Source organism: Haematobia irritans, chromosome 1, assembly GCF_050003625.1.
Source record: "Haematobia irritans isolate KBUSLIRL chromosome 1, ASM5000362v1, whole genome shotgun sequence".
NCBI lineage: Eukaryota > Metazoa > Arthropoda > Insecta > Diptera > Muscidae > Haematobia > Haematobia irritans.
The window spans coordinates 253,105,615-253,127,829 of record NC_134397.1 but is presented as its reverse complement, the minus strand read 5'-3'; the positions used below and the strand labels follow the sequence as shown (position 1 = coordinate 253,127,829).

At 30.3% G+C, this 22,215-nt stretch overlaps 1 protein-coding gene across 3 annotated transcripts in view; it reads right to left on the bottom strand.

Moving 5' to 3' along the window:
• Positions 1 to 22,215, bottom strand: part of red (LysM peptidoglycan-binding domain-containing protein red) — a 49,813-nt gene that overhangs the window by 9,313 nt on the left and 18,285 nt on the right. Inside the window, exons 1-3 of one of the 3 annotated variants that reach the window (XM_075289588.1) lie at positions 2,414 to 2,432; positions 2,223 to 2,342; positions 1,551 to 1,748 (exon numbers count right to left, since the gene is read on the bottom strand). In XM_075289588.1, the coding sequence (XP_075145703.1) occupies positions 1,551 to 1,727 (177 nt within the window). In that variant the 5' untranslated portion in view covers positions 1,728 to 1,748; positions 2,223 to 2,342; positions 2,414 to 2,432. Of the gene's footprint in view, positions 1 to 1,550; positions 1,749 to 1,850; positions 1,989 to 2,222; positions 2,343 to 2,413; positions 2,433 to 22,215 lie in introns of those variants that run through there. The other 2 variants (XM_075289598.1, XM_075289579.1) reach the window with 2 other exon arrangements.

Genomic DNA, 22,215 nt, shown 5'->3' with positions numbered 1-22,215 from the left:
GTGAGTACTATGTTCGGGTTTTTCACCAAAACACTAAATTAAAAGTACAAATATATTTATGAAAATGATTATATTATGATCAAGTCTTGCCAAATAGTGGATGGAAAAGATTCAAGAAATTGATTGCAAATAATGTTATATATCTAAATTAATGAATTTAAAAAAAAGTAACCGTGAAAACCAGCTGGTTGAACATAGTACTCAGCTTTAAATGGCGGCTACATTTCAGTCGAGATGAGTCGACATAACAGACCGTGACGTAGATTGTCCATCGATTTTTGCGACGGAAAAAAATTTTCTGTGCGACTAGGCGGATTCATTCTCTACTCCAGACTGGACTGCTAGCCTCATGTATTCCATGTGTGGCTTACTACACAGAAAAAAATATTTGTTGTTTCCACTCACGAAATTAATTGATCCAATTAGTTTTTATTTCAAATTTTGCAGACCCAAATGTGGACCGAATCACACAATATTCGCCACGCCTACTTATGAACCCAAAATACCTAAAAATATTGAATTTCAGGTAAATTGGATAAAAATTGCGGTGTCTAGAAGCCCAACAATTCGAATTGTGAGATCGGTCTATATGGGGGGTATATCAAAATATGGACCGATACACACCATATTCGACGTAGTTGTATAGACTCAAAATACTTTTAGATTTTGAATTTCAGACAAATCGGACAAAAATTGAGATGCCTATTAGTCCAATTAAGAGATTGGGCTATATGGGGGCTATATCAAAAAGTGGACCGAATTACACCATATTAAGGACACTTATTTCTATTTCTATTTTCAGTTTCCATTTATTTCGTAATATAAAGCCAATGAGGCCATTTCTAATGTGATTCTTAAACACCACAGTTGGCAATTTCCTCTTGGCATTGAATTTATATTCATGGATTATTAAAATCTTGATTCTTTTTGTAATTCATAAAATTTGCAATTATGCTAATCATCCGGCGGAATTAGTTGTGATTGAGGTCTCTCCTCTATCTATCAAAATTTAATCTCTTTCACGTCGACAACAATTGGGGATTGTTACGGGGTCTCTATTTAGATCGAGTTCAAAGGTTGTGCTTAATTTACTACATTCGTTATCCGCGCTTATATTTGAATTGTTCATCTTGTGTGAATAGACTAATTTGCAATCTCGAATAAGGGGGATTTAGGCATATTTTGAACTTATCACAAAAAATTATGTGTGGAAATTTTGAAATTTTTCTTACGGTACATTTCCTGCCATTTTTCATCATCTTAATAAACCATACTTGGTATTATCAGTATTTCACATAATGATGTATGACATTCATTTTATGAATATTTCATATAAAAAAATCATTGACCGGGAATGACAATGACACTTAATAATACTATAAAACTAGACGGTATCCCATTCATCATTCTTGGGAAACCCAATACAATACAAAGATCAAGCAACGAACACAATCTTGTAATGTTAGTAACTCTTATCTCACAAAGAAAATAAACTACAATTTTAATTGGTCAATGCAAGGGATCAAATGAAAACATGAAAATTTACTCACAGTGCATCCATATTTCAGAGCAATGCCCTGCAATGTGTCGGTCTTTTCAATATCATGACGGACAAGTGTCTCATTGTTGCGGATATTTTGATTGCAGCAAGTACTGCCGTATTTCTTCAAAGAACGAGAAGAATCGCGTATTGATTGTTTCTCATTGAACACAAAATCATCATCCATATCGGGAACAATTTCATGGAACTGTAAAGAAAAAAAAAAAATGAAACTGTCAGTAAAAAATTTCAAACACAATGAATAATTGCACAAGTACAGATAAAATAAGCATAAATATTAAAAAAATACTCGTAATTGTTAATGTTTTTATTGTTGTTGGATTTAAGCGCAACCACCACAATTTGTCCCATTATGTAGTTTTACGAGTGTGACGTCATGGAATGCGCAATTAAACGAAACAACTATTGTAACTATTGCCAAATTTTTATGGACCCATATGAAGAGCTTGGGGCTACTACAACCCTTAAGACAATGAACAACTAATAGCGAATTTTTAGTTTTTTTCTGGTCATCGATGCACATAAATAATTCGTAATACAATTATTTATGAAAGTATTTGAATATAACAATTTTACATATTATTCACTTGTCCCCAACCATCCACCGCTAACAAACTTGTTCATGTTCATGTTCATGTACCTTCCTTCCACACCAACCTACCTTTTACACAAAGCAGCAAACAGCTAATACACTTTCTCAAAATACCACAGAAAAAAATCTATGTACTTTGAAGGGGAGCTTTCAATACATTCACTCTCGTTGCTCCAAATCACTGCAACACTTTTACAAAATATAATATTGTGTAAACGGGAAACAAATATGTAAATTTGTTCATATCTTTAAATATTTACAATAGTTTTATTGTTTAATTGTATCTGTATCGTGAAATTTAGAGATACTCCGAAACCATAACAAAACCCATGGAAAGAAAACGTCAAATGTTATTGTTCATCCGTGCCATCGCTGCCAGCAGCAACTGAATGACGTTTGACAGTTGAGAGATGAGAGAAAAGTGTTGCCACACTGACAAATCACAGAGATGAGAAATTTTCTACTTGGTATATAAATGACCGTTTTTAGATATTAAGTACAATATTGCACTGTGGTCAAAGAATCAACATAGAATTAAAAAAATTTAATTTTTTAGGTAGCATGTATTTTTCGCTAGAAATTTATTACAAAATATGTTAAAATACAGTTTTTGCGTTGAAAATCATCGAATTTTATTGGCTATTTAAATATCGTTTATAAAAATAATTTATTTTTATAAACCAATAAAGAACTCAACTCGGACTTCCCGAATCAAGGGGTGCCACCGTGGTGCAGTGGTTAGCATGCCCGTTTTGTATACACAGGGTCGTAGGTTCGAACCCAGTCTCGACCAAACACCATCAAGTTTTTCAGCGGTGGATAATGCTGGTGCCATTTCTGAGTGTTTCAAAGCTTCCCCAAGTGGTTTCACTGCAATGTGGAGGGCCGTTCGGATTCGGCTATAAAAAGGAAGTCCCTTGTCATTGAGCTTAACATAGTATCGGGCAGCATTCAGTGATAAGAGAGAAGTTATCAGCGTCCAATTATTCAAAAAAGGAAACGCTAAAATAAAAAGTTTAATTGTTTCACGGTATGTACTTGAAGAGAAATGAGATCTCCCTGTGCCTTTTTATTTTTTCCCGACCAAATATTAAAAAATCATATACCTCATACAAATTTCATAATCTCCCCCAAGTTCTCCGTAAAGTTTCAGTAAGTCGACTAATTTTAGTTTTTTTCACTGTACTTAAAAAAAAAGTCGGACGAAGGGGAGGCCCCCTCCTCGGCCAAATGTCGAAAAGTAAAGTAGTTCTCTGTAAATCTCAAGTAAAACAGAGAATTTTTGTTTTTTTACTGTATTTTAAACAAAAGGGGTGGTCCACCTCCAACTATCGAAAAATAAAGTAAGGGGTCTTTGTCTAGACCTCACCCCTAAGCTTCCATGAAATTTCACCCAAATCGGAGAACTTTGGCCCTATTTAGATAAAGTCTAGCAAGGTAGTTGTCCCCCGCCCCCACCAGATATTAAAAAATGAGGTACGCTATTTTCACCACATGATAACTCTCTACGTTCTCCGAACATTTTTCATATGAAAAAATAAAATTATTGTATAACAAAAGCAACTGCGATGAGTTCAAATTATAATTTTTTGTAACATGCGCTGTATGTAAAGAAAATTCCCGCTTTTCCGTTAAAACTTTTCTTGAATTTTCTATATCTATAAATCTCACAGAGTCCGAGATCTTTACAACGAACACAAAACCGTGGAAAGCGGTTCGTGCGTTCTGGAGTTGCATCAGAGATGGCGCTGTATATTAAAAAAATATTTTCCCGATTTTTTGTTAAAACTTTTCTTGATTTTTCTTTGTTAAAAACCTCACGGAGCCCGAGACCTTTCCAACGAATGCAAAACCGTGGAAATCGGTTCGTGCATTCTGGAGTTATTGCGTCAGGAAGGAAACCCCGACTATTAAGAAGATATATCAGATATTTTTCAAAATTTTATTTCTATAGAAAATTTTGTCAAAATTTTATTTCTATAGACAATTTTGTCCAAATTTTATTTCTATAGAAAGTTTTGTCAACATTTCATTTCTATAGAAAAATTTGTCAAAATTTTATTTCTATAGAAAATTTGTGAAGTACCTCTTAGTTGGAGAGGAATAAGGAGGAAATTGAAATTGAAGAGGAAATTTTTTTGTCAAAATTTTATTTCGTCGTTTTTGATTTCAGTTCAAAACCATGCATTGACTAAACTACAAGTGTAGCTTAACCAACAGAGGAAAAGTATGCTTTATTTGGGCAAAGCCATATAGATTAATTTTGTCAAAATTTTATTATATAGACAATTTTGTCAAAATTTTATATCTATAAAAAAAATTGTTAAAATTTTATTTCTAGAAGAGTTTGTCAAAATTGTATTTCTATTGAAAATTTTGTTTCTATAGACAATTTTGTTCAAATTTTATTTTTATAGAAAATTTTGTCAAACTCTTATGGCCAGTTTCTCATTCTCCGATTAATACTTAATCGAAGGATAGACCAACGGGTTGTAAAATTTTTGTAGGGGATCAGCTGTTTTATATATGTATTAAAAAAGATGAAAAATCGAAAATATTATTTTGTCGGTTTGATCATTGGGGCTGTTTTCCATTAGCACTGGATACCCTAAGCAGTCACCGACTAAAAGAAAACAGACTACTCGTTTATCCAGGACATCTCCAAAAATATGCAACACTGTCATCAGCTGCTTAAAAACAATCACAGAAAACAAGTACTATTGTGAATCTAAAAAACGTCACTTTATCTGATGCACTGATGAGATGTTCTGGATAGAACACCAGTGCAACGATGTTCTGGATAATCCATACAAATGCTGCATCCAGTGCTAAAACAAAACAGACCTAATGTTAAATTTTTGCACATTGCAATTTTTCTCATCACTGATGTACCAATGCGGGAAAAACTAAATCAAAGTGTTGCCATATCAGATTTTGTGACTTTATGTGAAACAACAACACCAACAACAAACGCAATGATAAAGATATCTGCAACGGCAGGTTTATTTTGAAATCTAATTCTAAAGGAATTCTAAGCTAATATTTGCCAAGTGACTGAGTATTTGCTGCGACATTTTAAAAGAAAACAAAAAAAATTGGCGCAATACACGAAGGAAGTAGAATAAAAGTGTTACGATGGATATGTGTACTTTATAAATTCACGTGATAATTAGATATGTACATGAAAATGTATGTGCACAGGTAAGAAATATATGGCAGGTATACCTTCAAATATATATATTTGAACATTTAAAATAAATAACCGGCTAAAACTTGTCGCCATGATTAGACAAAATACAACAAAATTAGTAGAGAAACAAAGCACCGAAAGCCCGTCACACCACCACTAACTACCACCATCGAAAAAGGTTTGCAAATGAATATGAAATAATTACTTCGAATCTCGTGGTGGCAGTCGTGAATTTAGAAGGTACTGTGGTTTGTTCTCTCACCACCCTCCCTCCGCCCACCCGCCATTGCAATACAAACAATAATTATCGCATGTTGAGATCGTATACCAAACTCCTTTACTTGTTGCCAAAACATGGAGCAAACAATGAATTAACTTTTCAAAACAATAATTATAGTAAATCATTTTTAAAAATGGCTTAAATTATGAACAAATTGAAATGTTAATACCTGTCACTTGACATGGAAAGACATTAAAATCTCCTCGTAGCATTTGTTATCAGGTAAAAATATATAAATAAATAAAGAACAATAAAATAATATATTTTTGTATGTATGAAAATTGATATAAATAATAACAATTAAATTACAATTTGCCATTATACCTGGGAACATTTTAACTATGCAAAAAGAAAGCGAATAAATCTTATGACTTTTTGTTATCGTATCAAAAAATAATCATTGCCTTAAAATTGTCCTTCAATCATTCTGTAATTTATGAAATGAAAAACAATGAACTTTCCATGGAGATCTAAGCATTTACCGCTTCCATATTTTTATATTTCTACCGAGACAATGTACTAACTTCAATACATGTTCGTGTATAAATTACGAAGGAGGGATTTTAAAATTGTTACTCGATGAGTGCCATAAATTGTAATCGATACGAAGGTAGATTGAGAAGTGTAAACTAATACTATTAATTAATAAAAGAAAACAGCAAGAAATCAATGGATAATTAGTCTCTGCTAGCTGAAATAGCAAATATTGTCTGCTAAAAGTCAAAAAGTTGTAGCTTAAATTGTGAATGTTTGTAATTGTTTGCCGTCTCAACAAAGAAAAGTATTCAATAATTCAACTACAGTCGACTCCGCTTTACTGAAACGTTAAAAATGCAGCCATTTAATTTCAGTTATCCGAAGTTTTTGCTAAAGCGGACTACGGATAACTGAAAAAAACTTCCAGTAATGCGAACTTCGGATAACTGAAAAAGTTTCAGTAAAGCGGACTCCGTATAACTGGAAAAAAATCCACTCAATTTCAGTTAACCGAACTTATGACCAATGCTATGTACATAAAATAATAAAAACAAGGTGTTTGATTCCGTGTGTGTGCCATCTACAATTTTACCTTTCAGTTGATTTTATTTACAGAGTGATTTAAACTGTTTTGAAAGTGCCATCTTCACTTGAAATAAAGCGTTCTCAATACGGAGAAGAAAATGTACTCTCTCTCAATAGCGAGAATGTGGCATTTTCAGTAAAGCGAAGTCATACTAATGTGACGAAACTCATTTGAACACAAAAAACTTTTCAGTAATCCGATTTTTTCAGTTAAGCGGAGTTTCACTAAAGCGGAGTAATTTAAATGAAATGGACAGAAAAAACAACTGGGGAATGCGATCGATTTCAGTTATCCGAGGTTTTTCAGTAAAGCGCATTGCGCTAAAGCGGAGTCGACTGTAACGGGTGTTGAAATTTTACTGGAGACTTTTTCGATGATTATTTGCAGGTGCTTTAGAAGAATACATTGCAGGGAGATCGGTTAATAACTAATGCGTCTTACAGACTATAAGTTATTCCGGACGGAATATCTGTGTTTGTAAATAATCTTACAGTGTGTCCAATCGATACGACAATTCGTTGATGACTAAATAATCGGTAAATATGTTATTGATCCCTTAAACCATAGACCTTATAATACATAGATGATCCACTATTCTCTTAAAAAAAATGTGTCAGTTCCAAAAATTAATTTTCTGACATTTCGTTTTGATTTTTTCGTAAAGAGTCAGTCCCAAACATTAATTTTCGTGCATTTGCTTTTGTGTTGTTCGTAAAGAGCAATGCTGCTCAAAATTAAATTTCGTATTTTCGCGGTTTTGATCACAATTTTTTGTTCAAATATGAACTTTTAATATATTAATTTATTTATAAATTCTCTGTTGCATCATAAACGTTCTAATTTTGGGTAAAATTGGCAAACTACAAAAAGGAAAACGAAAGAGATTGTAAGCGTGCTCTTATTTTTCTCGTTTATTCTTAATCTTCGGAACTGTCAAACCTAGTTTGACACCCATGGCTCATCTAACAGATTGGCTGATAAGTCCCCGGTCTGACACATAGATGGCGTCGCTAGTATTAAATGCATATTATTTTTATATAGTATCAACCTTCAAATGATTCGTGTCAAAATTTGACGTCTGTAAGTCAATTAGTTTGTGAGATAGAGCGTCTTTTGTGAAGCAACTTTTGTTATTGTGAAAAAAATGGAAAAAAAGGAATTTCGTGTTTTGATAAAATATTGTTTTCTGAAGGGAAAACATACGGTGGAAGCAAAAACTTGGCTTGATAATGAGTTTCCGGACTCTGCCCCAGGGAAATCAACAATAATTGATTGGTATGCAAAATTCAAGCGTGGTGAAATGACCACGGAGGACGGTGAACGTAGTGGACGCCCGAAAGAGGTGGTTACCTATGAAAACATAAAAAAATCCACAAAATGAATTTGGAATGACCGTAAAATGAAGTTGATCGAGATAGCAGAGGCCTTAAAGATAGCAAAGGAATGTGTTGGTCATATCATTCATCAATATTTGGATATGCGGAAGCTCTGTGCAAAATGGGTGCCGCACGAGCTCACATTTGACCAAAAACAACAACGTGTTGATGATTCTGAGCGGTGTTTGCAGCTGTTAACTCGTAATACACCCGAGTTTTTCCGTCGATATGTGACAATGGATGAAACATGGCTCCATCACTACACTCCTGAGTCCAATCGACAGTCGGCTGAGTGGACAGCGACCGGTGAACCGTCTCCGAAGCGTGGAAAGACTCAAAAGTCCGCTGGCAAAGTAATGGCCTCTGTTTTTTGGGATGAGCATGGAATAATTTTTATCGATTATCTTGTGAAGGGAAAACCCCACAACAGTGACTATTATATGGCGTTATTGGAGCGTTTGAAGATCGAAATCGCGGCAAAACGGTCCCCTATGAAGAAGAAAAAAGTGTTGTTCCACAAAGACAACGCACCGTGCCACAAGTCATTGAGAATGATGGCAAAAATTCATGAATTGGGCTTCGAATTGCTACCCCACCAACCGTATTCTCCAGATCTGGATCCCAGCGACTTTTTCTTGTTCTCAGACCTAAAAAGGATGCTCACAGGGAAAAAATTTGGCTGCAATGAAGAGGTGATCGCCGAAACTGAGGCCTATTTTGAGGTAAAACCGAAGTAGTACTACCAAAATGGTATCAACAAATTGAGGGTCGTTATAATCGTTGTATCGCTCTTGAAGGGAACTATGTTGAATAATAAAAACGAATTATGACAAAAAAATGTTATTTGCAACAACAAAAAAAATAAAATCACCCATTAAAAATATGAAAAAAAATGAAAATTGAATCAAAAGAACTTCCTATGTAGTTAAAATAAAGAATACCTTTGGGAGGACATTTTTGGAATATCCTTTAAAATTGTGCCTTTAGAACAACTTCCAAATTTTTTTGTTCGAAATATTTTTTTTTCATTTCATAATTTGCCACGTCTTTTATTTAATTAAAATGAACATTTCTGATAGACACATTTTTTGCACATCAAAATTATTATAAACTATTTGGTTTTCTTCAAATATTTAATAAAAAGCTATTTAAACTTGATGTTTCACAAAATATACTAAAATACTTTCAAAAAAATATAACTATTACTTTAAAAATTTTTTGTTACTTTTTTCATCTAGCGATGGAAATAAAATTGAAGTTTGATCTCAGCTTTAAAACCATTGTGTTGACTAAATTACAAGAGTAGCTTAACCAACAGATGAAAAAAATGTTTGTCAAATTTACTTGGACAAAGGCCTATAGACTGCAGGATGGTTGGGTGGACGCACGTTTCGGAATTACCACATTCCTCATCAGCATTCTCTACTTGCAGCAAAACTATCAACCTATTATCAGAACAAATTCTGGTAGCTCACCAAACCCAAAGTGAACCACACTTGAACCGAAAATGGTGGTGGTGGCCATGTGCTCGAAATTATATTTAAACCCCAGTAAAAAGCGTGGCTCAAAAAAGTAGTGAAAATGTTCATTTTGGATCCAGAAGTGGTGCTAAATTGGCGCAGAAGAGATGAGATTAACATGGGCTTATCATAGGTTGGATGTCCACCCTTTCAACAACCTTTGCACAGAATGTGCATCACTTCATAAGGTGTGATCCGGTTTCAGTGTTTTGGATGTGAATTAAAAAATTGTGTGATATTTTGCAAAACAAAAAAAAATAATTTGTATAATTTTTTACGATTTTTAATTAATAATATAATTTTTTAATATTTTCAAAAATTTGAAATTTGTCGAGAATGGTTTCAGTATTTTTTTGACAAAATTTAAATAAAATGTACCATGTTATTAATTCGTACTCTGGTTTTAACCTATTTGAAACAAAAAAAATTAAAATTACCCATTAAAAATATGAAAAAAATGAAAATTTAATTAAAAGAACAGGAGATAAAATCGAATTTTCACAGACAGGGCCTATAGTTCATGTATTAAAACCAAATTTATATATTCTCTCCCCACATTAAAGCAATTAGCTATTAATTCGATTTTAAGGTGAGATATAATATGTATGCGACTGATGTTATTTTTTTCAAATTTCTTAAAAATTTCCCTATATAATAAAAGTATCTATATTTCTAAAACAAAAACTAAAAATTGAAGCCCATTGAAAATAAGCCACTTTTCAAATTGACTCATATACAAAAAATATTACTAAGTGATAAGCTTCTTATACGTGTCTCTCACAAGTGGTATGGGACAATTACACTTGTTTCCCAAAAATACAAAACAAGTGAATATGACGTAAATGATAGATATGAACTTGTTATTAATATCGGCCCTATCTTTCAAGTGTTGAACGCACAATATATACGAGTACACTTGACACATCAAGGAAATTATTCCGAAATAAGTATCTACAAATCTGTGAAGTCATCAAAAGGAAATGGTGGGTAAGACTTGGAGCTACTCATACCGGATAGGATATTATCGCGAGGCTTAGTCGAACATAATCGATGAGCAACACTTGTGAATGAATAGCACATATTTGGTGATCAATTTATATTTGTCAAGTTCAAGATTTAAGGAATATTTGTCATTAAAAAAATTGTATAACTAGAGAAATGTCTACAATTTGTCATGTATATTCAGTACTTGTGATACAGATAACAACAAATAATATTCAATATTGGTAAATAAACTTTCAAAATTAAGTGAAGTGTTTTATGAAAAAAAAAATGAATAATGCGCTTTTGTTGGTATCTAGAATATAAATAAATTAGTCCAAATATTGATATTTATGTATACAAATAATGATTAAATTGTTTATTTTAATAATAGTTGAAATTGAGACATTTTTGAAATATTAATATAAGGATTGTTTTGTGGCTAGAGAGAATTTCCATAGCGTTTAGTGTAGATCTGGCTGGGGGACAGGACTCAGGTTAGGTTAGGTATAGTGGCAGCCCGATATTTCAGCCTCATTTAGCCTCACTTATGTTATGCTCAATGACAAGGGACCAGGGATGGCAAATACAATTTTTATGAATGTACTAAAAAGGTACATTTTTGGGCGAAAAAGTACTTTTCACTAAATTTCAACAAAAATTCCATTTGAAGATTATTGTCAAGAGCTTCTTTAGACTGAATTTTAAAGAAAATAAATTTTTTTTTTGTCAAAATATTCCATAGAAATAAAATTTTGATAAAATTTTCTATAGATATAAAATTTTGTCAAAATTTTCTATAAAAATAAAACTTTGACAAATTTTTCTATAGAAATAAAATAAAAAAATTTTCTATAGAAATAAGACTTCGATAAAATTTTCTATAGAAATAAAATGTTGACAAAATTTTCTATATAAATAAAAAACAAACCCAGCCATTTACATTCAAATCGATGATTTGAGTTTGGCAAAGGAAAAGAGATATGCTTGCAAATTTGTTTTAGGCAGTAGCCGACTATCGAAACCCTTTTTCGGAAGGTTCAAGTGTAGTTCACTTTGGGTTGAGTGAATTACCCGAATTTATTCTGATAATTGGTTGATAGTTTTGCTGCAAGTAGAGGATGCTGATGAGGAATGTGGTAATTCCGAAATAGCTGTACATCCAACCATCTTGCAGTCTATAGGGCTTTGCCCAAATAAATTTGACAAGCATACTTTTCCTCTGTTGGTTAAGCTACACTTGTAGTTTAGTCAATGCATGGCTTTATGGCATGGCATAGAAATAAAATTGCACAAAATATTTTTTAAAAATAAAATTTTAACAAAATTTTCTTTAAAAATAATATTTTGATAAAACTTTATATACAAATTTTCTATAGAAAATTTTCTATTAAAATTGTCGATGGAAATAAAATTTTGGCAAAATTTTCTATAGAAAAAAATGTTGACAAATAATAAAATAAAATTTTTACAAAATATTCCATAAAAATAAAATTTTGAGAAAATTTTCAATAGAAATAAGATTTCGATAAAATTTTCTATAGAAATAAAATTTTCTATAGAAATAAAATTTTGCAAAATTTTCTATAGAAATAAAATTTTGATTATTAATTTTGTTCGGCTTGAGGTCATAGAAACAATCGATTATTGATTTGTTTTAATATTTATTTCCAATATTTCGGTTAGTGCCACTAACCATCTTCTGGGATTTTGTATCTACATAAAATACAAAAATTAAATTACATTTAATGTTCACAAAAATCACAATTGTTATTGAAAATATATTTTATCGAAAAATATATAGAAATTTTCTATAGAAAATGTTCAATTAAAATTTTCGATGGAAATAAAATTTTGGCAAAATTTTCTATACAAATAAAATATAGACAAATAATAAAATAAAATTTTGATAAAACTTTCCAAAAGATAAAAATTTTGATAAAATTTTCTATAGAAATAAAATTTTGACAACATTTTCTATAGAAATAAAATTTTGACAAAATATTCCATAGAAATTTTGATAAAATTTTCTATAGAAATAAAATTTTGACAAAATTTTCTGTAGAAATAAAATTTTGATAAAATTTTCTATAGAAATAAAATTTTCTATATTTGCTATAGAAATAAAATTTTGACAAAATTTTCTATAAGAATAAAAATTTGACAAAGTTTTCTATAGAAAAATTTCTATTAAAATTTTGTATAGAAATAAAATTTTGACAAAATTTTCTATAGATATACAATTTTGACAAAATTTTCTATAAGAATAAAAATTTGACAAAATTTTCTATAAGAATAAAAATTTGACAAAATTTTCTATAGAAATAAAATTTTGACAAAAATCTATAGATATAAAATTTTGACAAAATTTTCTATAAGAATAAAAATTTTACAAAATTTGTATAGAAATAAAATTTTGACAAAATTTTCTATAGATATAAAATGTTGACAAAATTTTCTATAAGAATAAAAATTTGACAAAATTTTCTATAGAAAAATTTCTATTAAAATTTTGTATAGAAATAAAATTTTGACAAAATTTTCTATAGATATACAATTTTGACAAAATTTTCTATAAGAATAAAAATTTGACAAAATTTTCTATAGAAAAAAATTTTGAAAAAAAAGGTTGACAAAATTTTCTGTAGAAATAAAATATTAAAAAATATTTTATTTATTTAAATGTTCTATAGAAAAATGTTCTATAAAAATAAAATTTTCACAGAATTTTTTATAGAAGTACAATTTTCACAAAATGTTCTATAGAAGTAAAATTTTGACAAAATTTCTACAGAAATTATAATTTTGACAAAATTTTCTAACGAAAAAAAATGTTGACAAAACATTCCATAGAAATTAAATTTTGACAAAATTTTCTTTACAAATAAAATTTTGACAAAACTTTTTTAAAAATACAATTTTGACAATTTTTTTTTAAATAACAAAATTTTAACAAAATTTTCTTTAAAAGTAAAATTTTAATAAAATATTATTTAGAAATTTTCTATAGAAAATGTTCAATTAAAATTTTCGATGGAAATAAAATTTTGGCAAAATTTTCTATAGAAATAAAATATTGACAAATAATAAAATAAAATGTTGGCAAAACTTTCCAAAAGAAAAAATTTTGATAAAATTTTCTATAGAAATAAAATTTTGACAACATTTTCTATAGAAATAAAATTTTGACAAAATATTCCATAGAAATTTTGATAAAATTTTCTATAGAAATAAAATTTTGACAAAATTTTCTATAGAAATAAAATGTTGACAAATAATAAAATAAAATTTTGACAAAATTTTCTATAGAAATAAAATTTTGATAAAATATTGTATATAAATAAAATTTTGTTAAAATTATATATAGAAATTAAATGTTGACAAAATTTTCTATAGAAATAAAACTTAGACAAAATTTTCTATAGAAATAAAATTTTGATAAAATTTTCTATAGAAATAAAATTTTCTATAGAAATAAAATTTTGACAAAATTTTCTATAGAAATAAAATTTTGACAAAATTTGCTGTAGATATAAAAGTTTGACAAAATTTTCTATAGAAATAAAATTTTGATAAAATTTTCTATAGATACAAAATTTTTATAAAATTTTCTTTAAAAATAAAATTTTTAAAAAAATTTTCTTTAGAAATAAAATGTTGACAAAATTTTCTTTAAAAATAAAATTGTATATAGAAACTTTTTTATTAAAATTTTCTATGTAAATAAAATTTTGACAAAATTTTCTGTAGAAATAAAATTTTGACAAATAAATTTTTGCAAAATAATATTTTTTGTAGTTTTGGTTCGCATTATTTTAGCAAGCGATCGATAACTTATCATCTAGAAAATGTTCGTGTGGAAGCGAAATATGGAAACGCGTGCTTTTTTTGACTAAAATATTCTTGAAATTCAATAAAATCGTGTTTTTGAATGTGGCTTTTATAAAATCGATATTTTCTTCCCGCATGAACTTGTCTGTTTTGCCAAGTTTGTGAAAGACTATTAGCAACGACTCAATTCTACATAAAAGGTACTAAATCATTCGCGGGGGTACTACGATAATGACCAGGGACTTATTTTTAATAGCCGATTCCGAACGGCGTTCCACATTGCACTTAGAGAAGCTTTGAAACCCTCAGATTATCCCACCTCAGATTACTGAGGTGGGATAATCCACCACTGAAAAACTTGTTGGTGTTTGGTCGAAACTGGGTTTGAACCCACGAACCTGTGTATGCAAGGCGGGCATGCTAACCATTGCACCAGTGTGGCTCCCCTGACTCATCTTAATATAATTAAATTTAGTTATTTCTTATATATATTTATTTAAACTCTGGATTTATTATTCTATATTCCGAAATAAATATTCCTCATTTTGAATCGAACTAGTTACTAAAAATAACAAAAGAATTTAAATTGAGAATCATACACTACAAACACTATATAAAATTAAGTTCAGGCCTGCATAAATTATTTTCCATAAAAATACTATATAAATTAAAAAAAATTGTACAAATGATGACAGAACAATACCACTTAATACAAAATACAATTTTATAAAGATATGCTATTAGTAAGTTAATATACAAAAAAAAAAAAAAAATATCTCATGCCACATAGTCCAAGGTCTGAGAATATTATTCAAGTTAGAAAAAAAGAAGAAAACAATGGTAAATTTTATATCTATGGAGTTGATATACAAAACAAAATCTAATGATAAAAAAATTAAACAATAAGACTAAATACATACACATCAACTCAATATTTCCCATAATGTTAGAAAAATAGAAGGTCTCTTTAACCCAAAACTGAGTGCAATAAGCTTCTATGAGGCTGCACAAATATTTGGCATTTTGTTAAAGACCTGATAAGATCCTAAAATTTTCATATGAAAGAGGCGATTAAAAGCTTTGTATTATATAGGGGAAGCGTGTCCGATTTCCATAAAACAACTCTTAAAAAGTGGTTTACTTTTTTTTATTAATATTATTTATTATTCTATTAAAAACTTTACAATAACGTTAAGGCCTCAGCGCCTTAAGGCATTTTTGAGGCAAGTTGGCAAATTTCCAATTATCCGATCCAATTAGTTTGACCTTAATTTAATGGTTTTAGTATCGCAAAACTAATTGGAAGCTGTTCCATCCCGAAGTCCTCCATCAATTTTTTCCACTTACATGAAGTTCTTTTGGACCAGTCTTAGAAAATACGCTATTTGGCGGTTTAAAGTATAAGTTTAAATTTTGGACAAACAAGAACAAAAAAGATTTAAAAAAATAATTAAAATAAAATTAAAAATTTCACCCTGAGGGTATTTGAGCCGATGTCTATAGACTTCCATGGAAGTTCTTTTGGGAAGGTTTTATAAGGATTTTTGAAATAAATAAATATAATTTTCCAAGCGAATTTTGTTATTAAACCGAGCTCGAGGCCTGTATTTTTAGTCATTTTCAGTCTGAACTTGCTAATATGTAGATAGAATTACAAAAATTAATTTTTAATATTATTAATTAATACTATCATCGTATTATATGTAATATTTAAGAGAAGATACTCATGCATGTCATTACAATTCAAGAGAAGCAAAAAATCGTGCGTCAGAAAAATACTCTGAAAAATTCTCGTTTTATGACAAAGTCAATATTTATTTAAACGATTCTCTGATTGTATACGCATTCGCGTACATCTCGACCCGCTGTTGACAATGAATATTGTAATAATTCACAGGAGAAAAAAACTGACTTATCTATGGCATAGCTTCTGTAGAAGTCTACATCATTGTAATACCTTAATTTCCGCAAGTTCACTGTTAATAAACTAAATAAATAAATACACGCTTTTGTTTATGGTATGCAGTATGAATGTAGTATGTAAATGAAATGAAGCCGAAAAAAATCAAAAGTGATGTAAAGAAATGAAATATACTAGATCGATGAATATTATTGTATAAAAATATTTTGGGGAAATTAAATTATTTCACTTTAAAGAAACTGAGCAGATTTATTCACAGTGCATGAATGTTTTTGGTGACATTCACAATAATAACCGAAGATTCTTTCATCGATTGTCTCCAATCATGTTGTCGTCAAAACAAGATACTAAAAAACATATGATAATGATCAACAATGCTGTTAATTGTATATGCTATTGAATTCCTTAACAGAAAAGAACAAATGTAAAAAAAAGATGAAAGCAAAACGAATCTCTAAAATCTACAAAACGAAACAAAGTAATTCACTCACAGTAGTCTTTATCATGATCATTGTGGTACATGTACATATGAATACATGAGTGTTATGTATATGTATGACAAATGTGCGTATCAGTTATTGTTATTGTCACCATTACAGTACTTATAAATGTTGTGCTAAAATAATGGCAAGTACTCTTCTCACTTCTACTCTCTTGACAATAACCGTAACTAGATAAAAGCTGAGAGACAATCAGTGAATGTTATAGAAAGTGTTTCAGTTCATTTTTTCAGCAATTAACAAAAATATTTGGCTAATAATCATTTTTGTATGTTGACCAAAAAATATCTCTTACTAATGAATAAATAAATGTCACCAGATTGGTGCAAATTTTGACACCTTCATATTATGTTACACCCAGAAAAAAGTGACCCCTTCTTTAAGTTAAAATGAACTCATTGTGAAGAAAGTTGAACTTCGTATAGCGCCAAAGACATTTTTATTTGTTTGAACGATGTGATTTTCGTAGAAATTAGGAATAATGCATTCCATATATTAGTTAACATTTTCCTATATTTATATACCACTATACTACAGGATGAAAAAATTTAACTAATTTGAATTCATATATGGAATGATTTTATTGAAATTTTTTCATTCATTTCGACAAATCTTACACATTTGTGGTAAAACTTTTACTTCATAATTAGAACTGCTTACCTTCGTTTTTAAATACAATTTTATTTATTTCTATAAGCAATTTTATCTTCAATAAAAGACATGTTTTATTAATATATTGAATATATTTATTAAGAATCAACAGCATCGAATCTCTTTGAAATATTAGTTTATTATTCCACTATTTCCAATTTCCGTGTGATATTATCAACTGTAAAACGCACTTTTTCTTCTTCTTGTACTTTTCACTTTTAATAAGTTGCTGCCTAACGATTTTGTCCTCCTTTTACAATTTCAATACCTACAAATATAAAAAATCATAACACATTTTTGTTGCAAAATGTTAGCGTCACTGAATATTACCTGATAATTGAAGATTCCAAAATGAAGACAAATGAAAGGGTTGTTATTCTGCTGGTGTTTTCTTTCTTTATACACTATCACGAACATTGATAGATTTATTTAAAAAAACGAAAATTTTTCTCACCAATTTAAAATAACAAATATTTTATATATTTTATTTGTTATTTATTATATTATTTTACCAAATTATTTTTTAACAATCTCTCCGTATACCAAAACAACGCGATTCCAACTAAAAAAACAACCGACGCGCAAATATATCGATTACACCCACGCGCAAACACATCGATTACGATGACAGTTATCGATTACAGGTAGACAATAGAAATTTAGGAAAATTTCCTATATTCTAACAAGTGTGTTTCCTTAAGTTTTGAAAGGATTGCATACTTCTTAGTACGAATGAACTAAAATATTTTTCTATGCCAAGTGTTGTTCGTATGTATGAAAAACTTTCTATTATAAAGGAAGTCGCAATTATCATTTTATAAGAAATTTTACTAATTTTGAGAAACTTGGTTTTAGTTCGGTTTGTTTATTTTTACGAATGCTTTGTTATCAGTGAATAAAATTTTCTTGTTCAGTAGTAAATTCTTATACCCAGCGAAGAAAATAGTATGAGTAAAATTCCATGCCTTATTCTAGTTAATGAACTATTCCTAACTGCTTACAGTTTAGGATTTTTTTACTGAAACGAGAAAATTTTATTATTTTTCACAAAAATTTACCTTAATGGAAATAAAATGGATAAACTATATTGATGAAAATTTTTTCCTTTAGTTTCGAAGGCACTTTTTTCTGGGTGTATACACTTGTCTATGGATCCATAGGAAACAGTAGCAAAATATCGTTTTTTTAATGATTAACAATGAACCACACTATTCATTCATTTTAATCTACTAAATCACAAAGAAGTAATACATCTCTCGAGCGAAATTTTGGACAAACGACGAACACAAACACTAAAGAAGAAATGCTTATATTCAATAAGCTTTCAAACATTTTTCAAACATCAAAGGATTAGGATAAAATTCAAGTTGAGAAAATGGAGTTCTCAAAAAAAAAGGAGACATTATCTTGAAGAGTACACACACATATATTTGTTGTCTTCAATCACGAAATTAATTGATCCAATTAATTTTTAATCACAGAAATGATAGTATCAACCACCGAAGTCAGTTAAAAAACAAGTATAAACGGCCGTAAGTTCGGCCAGGCCGAATCTTATGTACCCTCCACCATGGATTGCGTAGAAACTTATACGAAAGACTGTTATACACAATCGAATTACTTGGGTTGTGGTATCTTAAATCATTTTCTAAAGTGTGAGTTAGTCCACACGTGGTATATATTAGACACAAAGGTATGTAAGTCTACAAATAATTACGAATCGATATGGACTTTTGCACGGTACGTAGGGAGCCAGAATTGAAATATGGGGGTCGCTTATATGGGGGCTATATACAATTATGATCTTGATATGGACCAATTTTTATGTGATTGGGGATCGATTTATCTGACCGATATGGACCTAGTTAGGCATGGTTGTTAACGGCCATATACTAGCACAATGTACCAAATTTCAACTGACTCGGAGGAAATTTACTCCTCCAAGAGGCTCCAAAACCAAATCTCGGGATCGGTTTATGTGGGGGCTATATATGATTATGGACTGATATGGACCACTTTTGGCATGGTTGTTAAATATCATATACTACCACCACGGGAGCCACCGTGGTGCAATGGTTAGCATGCCCGCCTTGCATACACAAAGTCGTGGGTTCGATTCCTGCTACGACCGAACACCAAAAAGTTTTTCAGCGGTGGATTATCCTACCTCAGTAATGCTGGTGACATTTCTGAGGGTTTCAAAGCTTCTCTAAGTGGTTTCACTGGAATGTGGAACGCCGTTCGGACTCGGCTATAAAAAGGAGGTCCCTTGTCATTGAGCTTAACATGGAATCGGGCAGCATTCGGTGATAAGAGAGAAGTTCACCACTGTGGTATCACAATGGACTGAATAGTCTAAGTGAGCCCGATACCTCGGGCTGCCACATAACCTAACCTAACCTAACCACCACGTACCAAATTTCAACCAGATCGGATGAATTTTGCTTCTCCACAAGGCACCGGAGTTCAAATCTGGGGATCGGTTTATATGGGGGCTATATATAATTATGGACTGATATGAACCAATTCATGCATGGTTGTTGGATACCATATACTAACATCACGTAGCAAATTTCAACCGAATCCGATGAATTTTGCTCTTCCAAGGGGCTCCGGAGGTCAAATCTGGGAAACACTATGTACCAAATTTCAGCCGGATAGGATGAAATTTACTTCTCTTAGAGGCTCCGAAAGCCAAATCGGGGGATCGGTTTATATGGGGGCTATATATAATTAAGGACCGATGTGGACCAATTTTTGCATGGTTGTTAGAGACCATATACTAACACCATGTATCAAATTTCAGCCGGATCGGATGAAATTTGCTTCTCTTAGAGGCCTCGCAAGCCAAATTTGGCTGTCCGATTATATGGGGGCTATACGTAAAAGTGGACCGATATGTCCCATTTGCAATACCATCCGACCTACATCAATAACAACTACCTGTGGCAAGAGTCAAGTCGATAGCTTGTTCCGTTCGGAAGTTAGCGTGATTTCAACAGACGGACGGACATGCTCAGATCGACTCAGAATTTCACCACGACCCAGAATATATATACTTTATGGGGTCTTAGAGCAATATTTCGATGTGTTACAAACGGAATGACAAAGTTAATATACCCCCCATCCTATGGTGGAGGGTATAATAATTGATACTATTAATATTTGTGATAGATTTTTTGAATCAATTAAATTTTCAATTGCATATTTTTCAAAAATTTAATTAAAATTTTAATTGGAAATATTTTGGTGAAATTTTTTCTGTGTAGGCAACAATTTTTTTTCCGAAACGAAATCACTAAAGTTTAAGGGCAATTTATTTACACAATATTAAATACAAATTTCCTTGATAGTCAATAAATTTTAAATGGAAGAATGTTCATACCCTCAGTTAAATTTTGTTTTCGTTAAATTTAGGATACCCATCTTTAAAACTTGCGGTCCTGCTATAAATTAATATGACTTTGAAAATTTCTTCCTATGAAAAATTTTAAACTAATATGAAAGAACGTGCAATCTAAATTAAAGGGAAAAATATTTACACAATATTAAGGACAAACTTCATTGCCAGTACAGATACATACATTTTAATTCAAAAGAAGATTTTAATCTTAGTTTTAATATTTTTCTCGTTGAATTTTGGTTATCCATCTTTGAAACTTGTGGCCCTTCTATACATTTAGATGTTTTGTCCTTTGATTATTTTGATTAAAAGACATATCGTTTAAATTAATTGATACACAGAAAAAAAAGAAGATTTTTACAATAATTTATTACAATAATTTTCCAGAATTTTAGTTCATTTTTCGTATCTTCAACGAAAATTAACTACTCGAAAGGAAATTTTACAAATTCTTAGTAGCAATCGTTTAGTTCATGGCCTACAAAATACGATGGAAATTTCCTTAAAAAATTTCTTAAGTGGTAGTTAAAAATTCGTTTGTCATGCTATAAAACTACTTGTGAAATGTAAAGTATTTTCTAAATAATAAGTGCAATTTACCATAAGATTTTTTTGTATGAGAAAATATTTTTTACGAAAAATGAACTTGAAAGTGGATAGCAATTTCTTACTGACAATTCCTATAGTTAATAATTGTTGGTAAAAAAATACCCAATGAAATATTTTTAGTTCACATGTAATTAAATTTATAGACATTTTCGTCAAAAATGGGTAGATATCATTTCATGAAGTTTTTGCTAATTTTAACTAATGCATAGTACAGAGATATTTCTCGTCAAAGTGGAATATGTTTAATGTAAAGATGATGTTACTTGAAATTTTTTTGAGAGTGAGAGCATGCAATGCAATAATGAGAAATGGTAGCGAATGATGGGGATGTTGTGTATATCTGAGCGTGGGGTTGTTTTTGTTCTTTCAGTGGTTTCTGTGTGTGTGTTTATTATTCGCGAATGGTTTATTTGTCTGGATGAGGTGTTGTTTTCAATGAAGGCACATGTGTTTTTGTTGTTGTACGAATGTTTTGGTTTTGCTTGGGTTTGTTTGGTATGCTTCAGTTGTATAGTTGGCGTGGGCTGTTGCATCTTTTTAGCAAGTATGTAACAAGGGAATATAAAGGTATGGAATATTTTGGTTTTTTGCGACATATATTGGTGTTTGTTTATTAAAACTTTGAAATGAAAGTTATTAATATTTTTGCGATGAGATGTACGATGGCGAAGTGATGATCGGTAGCTTAGAAAAAAGTTATTAAGAATGTTCAATATTTAGGAAAAAATGCTGAAATG